Raw genomic sequence first — 15,531 nt, 5'->3', positions numbered from 1 at the left:
CAGAGGTGAGCCAGAGGTGGGAAGGAGTGAACCAAACCAGACAAGTGGCCACAGCCGGCAACTGGGCTGTCAGTCTCCGGTCTGAGGCCCAGCTCGGGGTCCTGCTGCCTTTGCTGTAGGGGGTCAGTCTCAGGGGCCAGCCCAGCATAGCTCAGGGAGCTGGTGCAAAGCAGCTCGCTCGACCTCAGCCTCAGCATCAGAGGGACCAGGCGAAGCCCCCTACCCCCCAAAGCCCCCTGTCCCTCCAGAGCAGAGAAGTCTGGACAAGTGGCCAGGGAGGGAACCGCGTGGCCTCAGCGCCCCCTGCTGTCCAGTCCGGGCACTGCCAGTCCTGCTAACAACCGCTGGGCCCGCTCAGGTGAGAGCGACCAGCACAGGCTGCCTTTGACGGCCGGAGCAGGCAGGCACGGAGAACTCCTGCCAGCGGCCAGCAGTGGCTCAGCCAGCTCCACGCACAACATGGGTCAGCGGCCTCCGGCGGGTGACGGGGGGCAGCCCCCGGAACCTGGGCTGCGGCACTGTCCCCTTTTAGGCCTGCGCTGCTCAGCTTGGGACCCCTGCACCCGGGTCCCACTTCGAGGCCCTGGGAGCCCCGAAGGTGCCCCACAAACGCGCAAGGCGCTCCTTCTGAGACCGGCTCTGCGCCGCAGGCAGGGGCGGGCCTGCAGCAGACGCCACGCTTCCGGCCCCGCCTCTCGGGGCCCGCCCTCCTTGGCGACCCTCCGCCGTGAGCAGGACCAAATCTCACAGAAACCCACCCGACGCTTGCACACCTCCCGTCTCGAGAGCCCTGCGGGGAGGACGCCCCCCACGGCCCCCGCCTCCCCCCACCTGTCACCAGCTCCCCTCCCCTCCCTCCCCCTTCGTCCCCCGCGACGCTGCCCCACCAAGTCACAGGGAAAGCGTAGCCATGTCGCCGCTTCTCTCCACGGTTCTGCACCGGACGTGCCACCACGAGCCACGGCCACACAGATGGAACTGTGCAGACACGTTCTCTGGTGTCCATCTGCTCCCGTGACACCTGCACACCACGAGGCAGCCGCAGGGCGTTCTAGCACGAGCCATCACACTGTGGGTAGGAGAGGTGGCCTCGTCTGGGAGCCTCACGACAACGCCGCCTTGAATTGCTGCCCGTCTCCTGGTCCACACGGTGCCGTCTCAGACACGAGGGATGCTGAGTCTCAGGACACCTGTGTCTTCCGTGTCCCTAGTGACAGCAAACACTCCCCCGTGCCTGGCAAGAGTCCGGCTGCTTCACGTCTGCACCAACACTCACGCCGTCCGCCAGTCTTTTCCACTCCAGACCTCCTGGGATGTGGACCTCACTGGCTGCAGCTTGCCCCCTGGTGACTAACGTGGTTGGAAGCCTTTCCAAGGCCGCATTTGCCACTGTGGATCATCTCTCATCAGAGGCCTGTTCGAATCTCTTGCCCACTTTGCTTTGGTAGGTGTTGTGAGGAGCCTCCGTGGGTCACCGCACTCACGTCCCCCCGCCCCGTCCTTGCCCTCGAGGGAAGGTGCGCTTGCGTGAACATAGGTTCCGAGTATTCGCTGAGTCAGAGTCAGCCTTGGTCTTTATGGTCAGTGCTTTTTGTGTTCAGCTTAAAAAGTCTTTCCCTCCCCAACACCACGGACATGCGTGTCTACTTTAACCCCTACTAACTCGCGTTGTGCCCTTCCCAGGGAGACCTGCGACACAGCTGGATTAACTGCGTTTGCACGGCGTGAGGGAGAATCAGGCTCTCTTTCACTCTCTTTTTCCATGTAGACCCCTACTTACCCCAGCACCACTGAAAAGACCACACTCACCCCTGCTCTGCACACACGGCCCGACGTCCACAGGTGCTGGGTCTGTTTCTTGCTCTCTCTCCTACTCCGCTGTCTATCTGTCTATCCATCTATCTGTGTGCCGCCACTTCCACAGTTTTACATTTCTCTAACTTTATAATAAGTTTCAGCAGCTCATAGAGGAAGTCTTCCTACTTTATTCTTCTTCAAGAATATCTTGGCTACACTTGGCCCTTTGCATTTCCACAAAATTTTTAGAATCATCTTAAGTTCCACAAAACAGCTGTTGGGATTTTGGTTAAAATTACATTGAATCTACATGTCATTTTCAAACTGTGTCCACAACTGATTTTTGTATAGTGATCATATATCCAGCAACCTTGCTAAACTTACTCATTAATTTTAAGAATCCATAGATTCTTTTGCATTTTTCCATGTTACGATCACATCATGGGAGAATAATCACACTGTCATTTTCCTTTGCACGTTTTTTTTTGTTTGTTTGTTTGTTTGTTTGTGGTATGCGGGCCTCTCACTGTTGTGGCCTCTCCCGTTGCGGAGCACAGGCTCCGGACATGCAGGTTCAGTGTCCATGGCTCACGGGCCCAGCTGCTCCACGGCATGTGGGATCTTCCCGAACCGGGGCACGAACCCGCGTCCCCTGCATCGGCAGGCAGACTCTCAACCACTGCGACACCAGGGAAGCCCCGTTTTTTAACTTCCATTGTTCTACTTTCTTAGTACACTGACTAGGACTTGCAGTAAACATTTAAATGGAAATGGTAACAGCAGACATCTTTCCTCGCTCGATCTCAAAGGGAAAGCTTAAGTCTGACACATGCAATAGGCTTTTTTATATCCTTATCAGGTTAAGGACGTTCCCCTTAATCCCTATTTTGTTAAGGTTTTTTTTTAACCATGAACAGATATTGAATTTTACCAAATGCCTTTCCTACTTCTGTTAAGATGACATATGATTTTTCTACTTTGTTAATGTGGTGAATTACACTGACTGATTTTCAAATGTTAAAAAAACACTGTCCTTGGAACATGAACAGCTGGATCCAGCAGACATGTAGTTTAGGACCTTCCACCTCTCTCAGCAGTGAGCTGCCCCTTAACCCTCCTTTCCTCTAAGGCGTCTCTCAGGTTTCGGTGCCAAGGTTTTGGAGGCCTCATAAAATGAGTTAGGACGTAAAGTCTCTTTACTGATTGTTTTGATAGGTTTCTGTTTCGTTAATTTCTGCTTTGACCTTCATCGCTGTCCAGCTTCTACTTCCTCTGCGTCTGTTTACAGCTCTTTTCCTAACATCTTGAGGTGACTTCCTACTTTCCTTCATGTCTAACATTCGCTCATAAAGCTACAAATATTCCTCTAAGCTCAGTTTTAGCTACATCCCACAGGCTTAGATGTATTTTCTTTATCATTCAGAATATATTCTAATTTCCACAGTGATTCTTTGAACCCTAGATCACTCAGCCTCTCACGCTGGACGTGAGTGTGGTATCTCCTCTTTGCCACTGGTTTCTGCTACACCTGCCTGTGGCCAAGGACAGACTCTGGGTGAAGAGACGTCCATACCTGTTGAGACTTGCTTTATGGCCCAGCACATGGTCAGCTTCCCTGCGTGCTCCACGAGGAGGAGAGGATGAATTTACTGGGTGCCGCACACAGGAGTCCAGCAGGTCAAGCTGGCCAGCTCCTTTACCTCTTGCTGAGCTTTTCCTGCTCAGTCTGCCGGTTACTGAGCAGCAAGGAGTTAAAACTCTCCTACTGTGAGCACAGATTAGCCCAGTTCTGCTCCTGCTTCTGTCAGTTTTTGCTGTAGACATGTTGAGACTGTGTAACTGAATGCAAACAAAATTTGTAACTGCAGCTCCCTGCTGCCTCACTATGACGAAGGCTCCTGTCTATCTGTGGGGCGCTCTGCCTGGGAGACCACTTTGCGATCAGTGCAGCCCCGCGACCAGCCTTCGGATTAGTACTGCACAGGGTCTCCTCTTCCGTTCTTCCATTCGCGTTTGATGTGTCCCTAGCAAACAGCATAACCAGACTTCTAATGCTGCCCTGACAGTCTCTCCTTTCTAACTGGGATATTTGACCCCTTTACTGTTATTGTAACTACCAGCACAGCTGGACTGAACCCCCTCACGGAGGCTGCCTACTTGTCCTTCCTGCTCTCCGCCCTTTGTCTCTCCTTTCCTCCTGTCTCACCTTCTCTCAAATTCAACATTTTTTATTATTCCCTTTCTTCCTTCTATTAATTTAAAATTTACTTATTATTTTATTATCTTAGGTTACCCTGGAGATTACAACATGCATCCTTACCTTATAAAACTCAAATTTTCATCACACCTTTGTCCTCTTCCTAGTGGAGATAAGCCCCCAGAAACAGCTGGCCTCCACCCCCGCTGCCAGTGCTCATCCTGCCGTGCTGTCATTTAACTTCATGTACTTTCAAACCAAACAAAACACAACTCCTCTTGTTTTACAGTCACCACTCATTTGGATTGACTGATACGTTCACCACTTTTGCGCCCCGTCCTGTGCGGTCCTTCCTGGGTCCTCCTCGCCCAGCGTTTAGAGGGCCCTCCATCTGAGTCTGCTCCAGGAGGCTCAGCCTAAGACGCGGTGTCCCGAGGGCCCAGGAAATGGACTCGGAACTGGCCTCGTGCAGAGGAGCCGGGCTGGTGGCAGCCGCATGCAGAGGCCCCGGCAGGGACAATTAAAGGCAAGATGTGAAAGCTGGTGCCTCTGGGGAGGGGGCCAAACAAGGGTGTGGGGCCCAGGAACGGGGATGGCCCAGAGGCCGCCTAGCACACCTGCCGAAGAGTGTGGGACAGAGGGAAGAACAGACAGACCGGGAGTTCAACAGGCCTCCCAAAGGCGAGTGTTAAAGTTATTTGTGCGTCTACATTTTGAAATCTTCAGGCAAAAAGGTCGCAGAGATTGAGTCCCATGTCTCTAACATACTATTTTGACAAAAGCGGTTCACAGGTGATAGAAAGATCGTGTGCCCTGCAGTCCGTGGTCTAAAGAACACTGTGCTTGCGCGTGGCTTCTCATCTGTGAAATGGGGACACTCAGAGGGAAAGGGGAGGGGAGGTCTGGCCTGCTCTCAGATAACAGGAGCCCCCTGGTGTCTGTCGTGACGAGAAGTAAGCGGTGACCGCAGGGCCTGGAGCGCTTGTCCGGAAGCAGACCTCGAGCCACCACCAAGCCACACGCGCTGGCTCATGGTCCCCGGGGGCTCAGGCCCCTGCAGAGACCCTTCTCCCAGGACGATGCAGAGACGACACCTGGCCAAACTCCCAGAGGGAGAATGCAGGCTTGGCGGGGACCCCCCTTCTTGGGACCCCGGAGCCCCGAGGCCCTGAGCAGGGGCCTGTTCCGGCCTCAGGGCCCCCGGGGGCTGCCCCACGGCCGCTCCCCCTCCCACCTCCCAGTACCATGTGCCCCGCTGCCCCAAAACCCACCCAGGGGGCTTCCCTGGTGGCGCAGTGGTTGAGAGTCCGCCTGCCGATGCAGGGGACACGGGTTCGTGCCCCGGTCCGGGAAGATCCCACATGCCGCGGAGCGGCTGGGCCCGTGAGCCATGGCCGCTGAGCCTGCGCGTCCGGAGCCTGTGCTCCGCGACGGGAGAGGCCACAACAGTGAGAGGCCCGCGTACCGCAAGAAAAAAAAAAAAAAAAACACCCAACCAGGACTCTCTGAAAACCCTCTGGAATCAGTCCCCCTTCTCATCTGGATAATGAGGTGATTTCAAGGCCCTTTCTAGCTCTAACAGCCAAAGATTCCAGCTTAGCATCAGAACACAAACTAACTTACTGTTCTAAGCAAAAAAAAAACCCAAAGTCAATTTATTCCAGATAATTGTTATTGAGTTTGTAGGAAACTATGGTTAATTTTTAAAACATTACTGAACTCAGATGTTTGCAAACTCATGCTCACAGCAGCATTAGACAATTAGCCAAGAGGTGGGAGCTACCCAAGGGTCCATCATCAGACAGACGGATAAACACAATGTGGGCCATCCATACAGGGGAATATTATTCAGCCTTAACAAGGAAAAAATTCTGACACCTGCTACAGCATGGGTGAACTGCAAAGATACTCTACTAAGTGAAAAAAGCCAGACACAAAAGTCAAATTCCTGAAGGCAGAAAGCAGGACAGTGGGTGCCAGGGGCTGAGGGAGGGGAGGGGGAGTGAGTGAGTGAGTGATGGGCACCGAGTTTCTGCTGTAGGAGGTAGGAGCCTTCCGGAATTGACGGGTGATTTTTGCAAAATGATGTGAATGTACTTATTGCCCCAAACTGGACACTTAAAAATGGTAAATTTGATGCTCTATTTTACTACAATTAAAATATATGTCTACTGACACCCTAGACAAAGGCAGAAAAAAGCCACAAAGAAGATATTTTCAAAACCTTTATCTGACAAAGGATTTGTATCCCCAAAATGTAAAGAACTACTACAAAATCTATTTTAAAAATAATAAAATAAATAAAATAAAAATTTAAAAACTACAGGAAGGACATGAATAGGCTACTAATTCAAAGAAGAGAAAACCTGGGCTTCCCTGGTGGTGCAGTGGTTGGGAGTCCACCTGCCATGCAGGGGGCGCGGGTTCGTGCCCCGGTCTGGGGGGATCCCGCGTGCCGCGGAGCGGCTGGGCCCGTGAGCCATGGCCGCTGAGCCTGTGCGTCCGGAGCCTGTGCTCCACAATGGGAGAGGCCGCAACAGTGAGAGGCCCGCGTACCGCAAAAATAAATAAATAAAAGAGAAAACCTGAACAGCCAAAGAGCCCGTGATGGAATGCTCAGTCTCACTCACAATCAGTGAAATGCAAATTAAAATGAGTTGGCATTTTATTGAAACAGGGAAAATTTCAGTTTGACAGTACCAAGTGTCGGTGAGCAGGGCAGCAAGGCCCCTGGTCCTGCTGGCGGCCAGAGCCTGGGTGAGGCTCGGATGAGACTGTCACAGCAACTGACTCCCCAGAACACGCTCTCACAGCCCCGGCTGTGCACACGGGCACCTGCATGACACTGTCCGCTGCAGCTCCTCTCACAGAGGTCTGTTCCCAACCTTCTATCACGTGGCCAGCGACAGCAGAATGGATAAAAATTTGTGACATATTCATAATGGAATGCTATATAACAAGTAAAATAAACTAAAACTACAAGGTAAAACTTGAAAGTATAATACAATGTTATAAAAGTGGCAGAATAAGACATGCAGTATGATTACATCTGTGTATAAAATTTTAAAACACACAAAATGAACCCGTGAAAGGACCACGGCTGCCAAGGTCCAGGGTGAGCAGGGAGGGACGACCAGGCGGGCACCTAGGATTTTAGGGCAGTGAGATGCTCTGTGTGACACTGTGATGGTGGCTGTGTGACCTCAATCCATCTGTCCAAACCTTTAGAATGTACAGCACAAGGAGTGGCCTCCATGCACGCTATGCAACCTCAACTAATCATGTACCCAGCATGGTGGCACATGGGAACTCTCTGTACTTCCTGCTTAGCTTTTCTGTAAACCCCAAACTGCTCTGAGAGTAAAGTCTATTAATTTTTTAAGGATTACAAATCAAAGAAGAGAACCACACAAGAGGATACTCTCGATATGTGTGGATCAATATCATGTCTTTAAAGCGGGTATGGGGCTTCCCTGGTCACGCAGTGGTTAAGAATCCGCCTGCCACTGCAGGGGACACAGGTCTGGGCCTTGGTCCGGGAAGATCCCACATGCTGTGGAGCAACTAAGCCCGTGCACCACAACTACTGAGCCTGCGCTCTAGAGCCCATAAGCCACAGCTACTGAGCCCACATGCCACAACTACTGAAGCCCACGCTCCGCAAAAAGAGAAGCCACCGCAAAGAGAAGCCCGCGCACCATAACGAAGAGCAGCCCCCGCTTGCCGCAACTAGAGAAAGCCCACGCGCAGCAACGAAGACCCAACGCAGCCAAAAATAAATAAATAAATAAATATTTTTTAAATAATAAAAAAAAATAAAGTGGGTATGAAACAGAGCAGGACCCTGGGGGGCCTCCTGGGGACGTATCCCCCAGTACCCCCCCCTCTTGTTTGTAGCAAAGCTTTAGCCTCCTAGGCCCTCCCCAAATTCCAAACTGCAAATTTAACCAGAGAAGTGAGAAAATGCAGAATCAAAAGAAAACAGTCGAGCACGACAAAACAATAACAGTTTAGCCACTGAACAGTGTCAAGGACCTCTAGTTCCTCCTCAAGGGCTCTAGATAACATCTGAGCTGTGTCCTTGAGCTGTTCTGCAGATACTAAAACCCCCACCAGGTGGAAGAAGTTATGCAGGCTGCCCACCAGCATGTAGACCCCCAACCGGCTGGAAGGTTGACGGCTGAGATTCCTGAAACATCACCCAGTTACCTCACCACCAACCAATCAGAGAACTGTGCACAAGCTGATCACATACCCCATGGCCCCCGACCTCACACTGTCTGTAAAGGCCCTGCCCTGAAATCCACTGGGGAGTTTGGGTCTTTTGAGCATGAGCTACCTGTTCTCCTTGTCTGGTGCCTGTACTTTCCTTCCCCACAACCCAGTGTCAGTAGATAAGCTTTTCTGTGCGTTGGGCAAATGGACCCAAGTTTGGTTTGGTAACAGGCAATGATAGGCCCCCAGAGGGTTCTTGTGTCTATTACGGCATCTGGCACGTAAGAGAGGACGGGACACACCGTGATGCGTTGTAGACCAAGGAGCAGAGGAAGAGGGTCCGGATGGGGCAGGAGCGGGTGGGGCAGGGGAGGGGCTGGGTGTGCACAGAAGCCCCACTTGAAGACTGAGTTTACAGGAGAGGGAGAGGTGGTAGAAAATGGGTGGGATTCAAAGGAGATTCAGATGTATCATTTTTTAAAACCCGGAAAATGAAAGAAGAAACCCTAAAATGAAGTTACCTCAAGATCATCGAGGGAGCGGGTGATGCTCAGCCTCCTGGGCCTCCCAAAAGATCTCCGGGCAGAGGCACGCTGAGCCGGCGGCAGGAGTCCAACGCCCCGCCCAGACTTGGAGCCCTAAAACAAGAAGAAGACGTCGTTACCCTCTTGGGAGGAGACACTAGTGCTGCCTGACACACCGCCTGGAGAGACCGGAGGAGAGGAGGCCTCAAGGTCGCCCAGGTCAACCTCACACTACAAACGAGTCACCACACCAAAAACGCAAAGTTGAAAAGAAGAGTCATCCCAGGGCCCCCGAGCGTTTGCTGCGCCACTTCCAACTATGTGTCCAGAGGACAACCCCAGCCTCAAACTCCTCGTCCAAGGGCAACGGAAAAACATGTGCGCATGTCTGGGAAAGCACAAGTGGGCGGAGGAAATCATTAGTAATATAAAGGCTGGTTTTCAGCAAGCTCGTGCTTTCACATAATTTTAGAAGCATTTTAGGAAATTAAAGAATCTCTAGACATTCAGCTGGTGTCTGAAGACCAAACCAACCCAAATGCATGAAATAACCAGCCATTAAAACATCTTATTCTTTCTCTGGGAAACGACCAGAATTAATTCGCTGTCATCATGCCAGACATCTCCCCAAATGTGGTGCCAGCAAATGTCATCACATTTTAAAAATAAAAAGCATCACAGCTGAAAATCTTTGACTTCCTGGGTACTCAAAATCCTAAATGACCGGCTTCAGGCATAAAGGAAGCTACAGGTTTCTAAGGACTGCGAGGCCTCAGGCACTCTCTGCTCCCCACCTGCGTAGGGACCCGGGGAACCTTGCAGAAAGACAAAACCTTGCAGCACTCCCTTATAAAGCTCTCGGGGCTAAGTTTCTGCACAGCCAACCTCGCAGACACCACCCCCCGCAGAGCAAGCGGAGGGAGAGAAAGATCCAGAAGAACTAACAGGGAAAGAGAGGGAGGGAGGGAGACACAGAGAGCTGTAGACACAGGGAGAAAGGAGCTGACTCAGGGAGAGGAGACGCGGAGACAAGGCAAGGCTCCATCTCAGATGCGTCGTCACCACCAGCAAAGGGCTCCCCGGGCGCAGTATCGCGTCACCACATGTGTTCAGCAAACCCTAGCATTCCAGCAAGAGCCCAAGAGAGAAGCCGTGTGCACACTGTCCCAGCAAACGCATCCTCCGTCTCTGCGTGTCCACACCAGGCGGTGATGTGTCGCCAGCCTGCCCACCCGCAGTCCCCAGGCCGGTGGCGGAAAACAAGGGTGACACAGAGGGTGCTGGGAGCACAGAGGACAACACAGATGCCCCACGGGGCTGCCGTGGAGCTGGGGCTAAGGGCAGGCGGGGGCCACTGGAGGGAAGAAGGCAGTGAGGGTGCCCGGCCACAGCCAGACCCCCACGGGCTCGAGAGCGTCACTCTGAAAGGGACAATGGCCACGGAGCCGTGCAGAGGTGAAGCTGCACCTGGGCTAGGGCTCAGCCGGGATGCCTCTAAGAAAGCAAGTTGCACAGACGACCTGCCTGTCCCCAAATGGGCCCGGGGGACCGGGCACACTGCCGCTCGAAAGCTGAGGAAAAGCTGGCCTCCGAGAACCCCACCCCTGCCCCGAGCTGGGTGAGCCTGTGGTTCCAGTCGTGCCTCCGCTCCCGGGGACAGGCGCCCAGGCCCTGCCCCACAGGGCTGCTTTGTGACCACTGGCAAGCCCACTCAGGCCTTGTCAAGACCCACACCCTTCCCCGCGTCTGTGTCCAAGTCCCCCTTCTCCGCCCCCACCCCACCCCCGCGAGCAGCGACCTCTGCTCACAGCGGGGCCTTGTTAGCAAGTTACTAAATTTGACATATTCTCGAGAAGATTTGTCTAAGAAATATCTTTTTCAAAAAATATGCCCAAAGCTGAGTCTATGTGTAAAATGTACCTGGAGCCCAGCGATCGCTCTAGAGACCCTCACCCCTGCCCCAGGGCCCCTCCTCGCCGCACGGTGCGCCCCTTCAAGAGCCCCCTTCAGCCCCTTGCTGCGGGGGGGGGGGGTCCCGAGGCTTCCACTCTCAGCAGGAACTGGAACCACAGACCCCCAGCACCACCCCCCTGCACCATCTCCCCAGCTGCCTGGAAGCCCTGGGAGCAGCAGGGGCCTTTGCTCTGTGTGTGCTCCCTTCTGGGACCACCTGCCTGGCCGGGTGGCATCTGCTCAGAGAACACACAAGAGCAAAACTGCGTGGGGGCCTGGGTGCCCAGTAACAGGGAGTCCATCACTGGGGACAGGGGGTCCACGCGGCCGGAAGGAAAGCAGCCGTCTACACGTGGCCGTGCACGGGCGCGTTGCGGGACTGGGGCCTCAGAGGAGGAATAACGCCTACAGAGGTGTGAATCGACCCCGTGGTGACATTTCACCAACAGGGAGAAGCTTCAGCTCTTCTCCGGCTGCTCCTCAGCGAGAGTCCCTGCCCCCAACCCCGGTGTATGAAGACGGCCGTGCATCAATAAACTGCTGGAAAATCCCCGCTGATCTGGCGCCCCCTGCTGGCACTACATCACTCACTCTCCCCAGACAGAACTAAACAGTAGCGATTAGGCAAAAATGGCTACAAATCCTCTTTCTTCAAAGTCAACTCCACTTCTTAAATCGCAAACAACTCATCTTAACTGCTTGGGAAGGCGAGGGGCTGAGGGCTGCCCCAGCTCCGCCTCTCTGCCCGCAAGCGCCCCGTACGAGGGCCAGCGGCCGGCATGGACCTCAGCGTGAGCCCTTTGCGCTCCGGTACCCTGCTCTGGATGGTCAACTCAGAACAGGAGGGCGGAGGGCCCCTGAGGGAAGCCTTCGAGATGAGAAACAGCCAGCAGATGGAGTGAGGGCAGAACTGGGCCGCTGACGCCTGCCCGCCTGCCCACCACCCAGGGAGAGGTCTCATTTTAGCACAAGCAGTGACCTGGACCAGCCAGTCCAGCCTCCTCAACCTACAGATGAGAGCCCAGCAGCCAGTGAAGGGCCTGCTCGGGCCCCCAGACCCAGATCTCGTTGCACCACAGTCAGAACCAGAAACTCCTAACTTAAGGGTATAAACACTAGACCAGAAGCCCCAGTGGGGCAAGGGCTGTGTCCCCCCTCAACAGTGCCTGGCACACAGCAGGTGCTCAGTAAACACTTACTGAACAAATTAACCAAGGATGCCATTTAGCTTAAAACAGAGACCAGACCATCTGAAGACCTGCCCAAGAGAAGCCGAGGAGTAGGATTTCCAGCTGACATACTTACTTCTCCCGTCATATCAGTCAGAAAGCAAAACCACAGCAACTGGTCAACAGAGAATTTCCCACAAAGAACTGCTAACCAGGAATCAGAGAACTGAAAGGGCAGAAAGAGACTCCAAGATGCCAGGACGGGAAGCGGCTGCACCCCCGGGGCTGGGACAGTATGAGAAGAGGAGGACTTATTTAAACTCTGCAGCCAGATGAGGGGAAGGTAGGACCCGGACCTCGGACCTCAGAGGGGGCACAGGCAACGGCTGGTGTCTGGGGAGTGACAAGGCCCCGGACAAGGCGGGGAAACCACAAACTGGACTCAGCGGCAGCGGCAGGAGGACCCTCCTCCTCTCGCCTGGCTGCTGGGAGCAGAGCCAGGTGGGGACCCAGCTGGCAAGGGGAAGAGGGCACAGACCCCCTTCCCAGAGCCCATCACAGAAGGCGGGCTTGGGGCTGAGGGACAACAGCTGAGTAACAAGCACAACTTGTGAGATCTGGTTGCTACAAAACTCTCCATATCAGGAAGAATTCTAAGCCCCAAATCAAATCAATTTTAAGATCAACAAAATTCCATTTCCAACACAACACTGGACAAACACAGAGCGGTGACTCTGGAATAACGTGTGGGGGCTGAAGAAGGGCTCCTGGTCACAGTGAATCACCTTCTCGAGAAAGAAGCCGAGACTGGGTGTCCTGCTCAAGGAAGAAAAGGGTGAATATGTAGGAAAGGACATCCAACTCGAGACAGAAAATTAAGGAATATGTTTGTTTATTCAATAAATATCTAAGAGCCAGGCAGTCATCAAGAGTGAAAACCTTAAAAAGACAGAAACGAGGTGTGTGGCAAAACGTCCAAGCCAATAAAGGAGGTGATGAAGAAAGCAGGAAAACCAACAACAGCCTTGAAAACAAAACACAAACAAAGGCAGGAAAGGAGGAGAGAGCCTAGGAAAAAACAGACTTACAGAAAGTGCACAGTAACATCATGGAACCAAAACTACACATGCCAGTAATCCCAATAAATATAAATGGACTAAATTTGCCAATTTATTACAGTCTTACTCTTGAATCTCAGAATGTCAAATTGGATCAGGAAAAACATGCAACTACCTGCCACTCATAGTAACAATCCTAGAACATGGAGAAATGGAAAAGTTTAAAGAAAAGGACAGAAAATGCTGACTCAGAGAAAGCTTGTGTAGCTATGTTAATAACAGACAAAATAGATCTCATCTCTAATAGGGTTTTTAAATAAGAGATTCAATACACCAAAAAGGAAGAAAGTGAGGAAGAAGAGGAGGAAAAGGGGGAGAAAAATGCCACCATTGATTTTATAACTTTATGAGGTTAGAATAAACTTGATATCAAAACCAGACAAAAACAATGAGAGAAGGGAACACTATAAGACAGTTTTACTCATAAACACAGATTCAAAAATTTTACAAAAATACTAGCAAACCAAACCCATTAGTGTATAAAAAGATAAGCACAAGTTAGGCTTATCTCAGGAATGCAAGCATGGTTCAATATTCAAAACTCTATCAGTGTAATATACCACGTTAGCATTTTAAAGGAGGAAGCCCATTTGATTGTCTCAATGAACACAAAAAGAACCAAAAAAGAAAGGCCAAAATTCAACACCCATTCATGATGACAAGTATTAACAAATACGAACAGAAGTAATCCTGGCAAGGCAGCTGCACAAAGAAAGCAGTGAATCAATTGTACTTTTATATATCACAAAAGTTAACATTTACAATTTTTAAGTAGGCACCCATTTACAATAGTAATAAAATATACAAGGTACCTAGGAATAAATCTGGCCAAATAATCTAAGAAAAAAATCTAATTAACAACATTTATGAAGGTAGCTATAAAACTTTACTGAAAGAAAATAAAGAAAACCTAAATAAATGAAGAGAGGTACCATTTTCATGGATAGGAAGACTCAATATCCTACATATGTCAGTTCTCCCAATAAAAAAGTCAATAGCATTTTATTTTTTGGAGAATTTATTAGCTGATTGTAAAATCTATATGAAAGAGCAAGGCTCAAGCAAAGCCAAGATCAGATAAGGTGATTTGGCCCATCAGATACGAAGACTCACTACAAAGGTACAATTGTGAAGGTAAAGTGCAGTTGGGGTATTGACAGTGGAGGACAGAGAACTGAGACCCACGTATGTGAACACACGGCACACGGCAGAGGGCACCACTGGGCCTCGGGAGAGCCTGAATTTAGTGCTCCAACAACCGGTCGTCCACATAGAGGAAAAAATGGACTTGCCACCCTCCTTATTCCATTCACAAAAATCAACTCCAAAAAATTCTAGGGGAAAAAAAAGGAGAAAATCTTTCTGTCCTCAGGGTAGTAGTGAATGTGTTATGTCAAAAGTGCAAGATAAAGGCTGACAAGCTGGATGACATTAAAGTGAATAACTTCTGTTCATCAAAATGCCACAGCAGGGCTTCCCTGGTGGTGCAGTGGTTGAGAGTCCGCCTGCCGATGCAGGGGACACGGGTTCGTGCCCCGGTCCAGGAGGATCCCACATGCCGCGGAGCGGCTGGGCCCGTGAGCCATGGCCGCTGAGCCTGTGCGTCCGGAGCCTGTGCTCCGCAATGGGAGAAGCCACAACAGTGAGAGGCCCGCGTACCGCAAAAAAAAAAAAAAAAAAAAAAATGCCACAGCACACAGAACATGGAGAGGGCATTCACGGAACGCTTGTAATCGGCAAAGGTTAATAGCCAAAATCTGTAACTCCTACCAATTAGAGAGAAAGACAACCCAACAGAAAAATGGGCAAAGTTTTCAGTAGGTCCCTCACAAAGAGGAAATCAAATCTTTGTGCTCAAGGAAATGCAAACTAAAGCCGCAACAAGATACCATTTTACAACTAATAGATTGGCAAAAATTGGAGGAGTCTGGCGAAGCCAAGCTTCGGCAAGAATGTGGAGTGATCTGAGTTCTTACAGTAGCTGGTACGGGACTGCCAGGAAAACAGCATGTTTCTGCACGGTTACAGCATTCTGAGCAAATTTTACTGAGACTTGGGACCTGTACTAAAAGTTTCCACGTCCTGGGACTCAGCAGTTAAATTATGACCAAAGAGATGGTGAGAACTCCAGGTGAGACTGACATTTCAAAGGAATGAGACCTGGAACACCTCCCAAAGAGGCTGATCTTATGTCCCTCCTGAAGACACCCACCTGCACTGCAAAGGGTGAGAGGAGAGACCCAGGATTTTTCCCCTGTCTAGAAAGAGGATTTGCTTAGAGTAACGGTTTCTCTCCCCTTAAGGAGGGGAAGGGGGCAGCACGTGTATAATCTCCTGGATCCCTGTTTGGGGAGTTGAGGGGTGATACCCAATGTGGTTCTCATTGCTCCAGTCCAGGGCAAGGACTGGGCATGGGGGAACCACTGTCGTATTGTGCATCAGTAATTAAAGCTGTGTCTCTCCAGAGACCCGTCTACTGTCAATATGAATGGATACAGAGACCAAAAGCTTAACACCCGGCCCTGAGACAAACCAGCCATTCCGTTCTTTGCACAGAC

General features: G+C 51.3%; 1 protein-coding gene across 3 annotated transcripts in view; it reads right to left on the bottom strand.

Annotated features, from left to right (window-relative positions):
* The window catches only part of RGS12 (regulator of G protein signaling 12), a gene marked incomplete at both ends in the record, with an annotated part of 90,709 nt that overhangs the window by 65,456 nt on the left and 9,722 nt on the right, over positions 1-15,531 (bottom strand). For all 3 annotated transcript variants that reach the window (XM_082837970.1, XM_082837971.1, XM_082837972.1), the window contains one exon: positions 8,731-8,847. In XM_082837970.1, coding sequence (XP_082694096.1) covers positions 8,731-8,847 — 117 coding nt within the window. The remainder of the gene's footprint in view (positions 1-8,730; positions 8,848-15,531) is intronic.

Source organism: Leucopleurus acutus, assembly GCF_964270905.1.
Source record: "Leucopleurus acutus genome assembly, chromosome: 4".
Lineage (NCBI taxonomy): Eukaryota > Metazoa > Chordata > Mammalia > Artiodactyla > Delphinidae > Leucopleurus > Leucopleurus acutus.
This window is presented reverse-complemented; position numbering and strand designations above follow the sequence as displayed.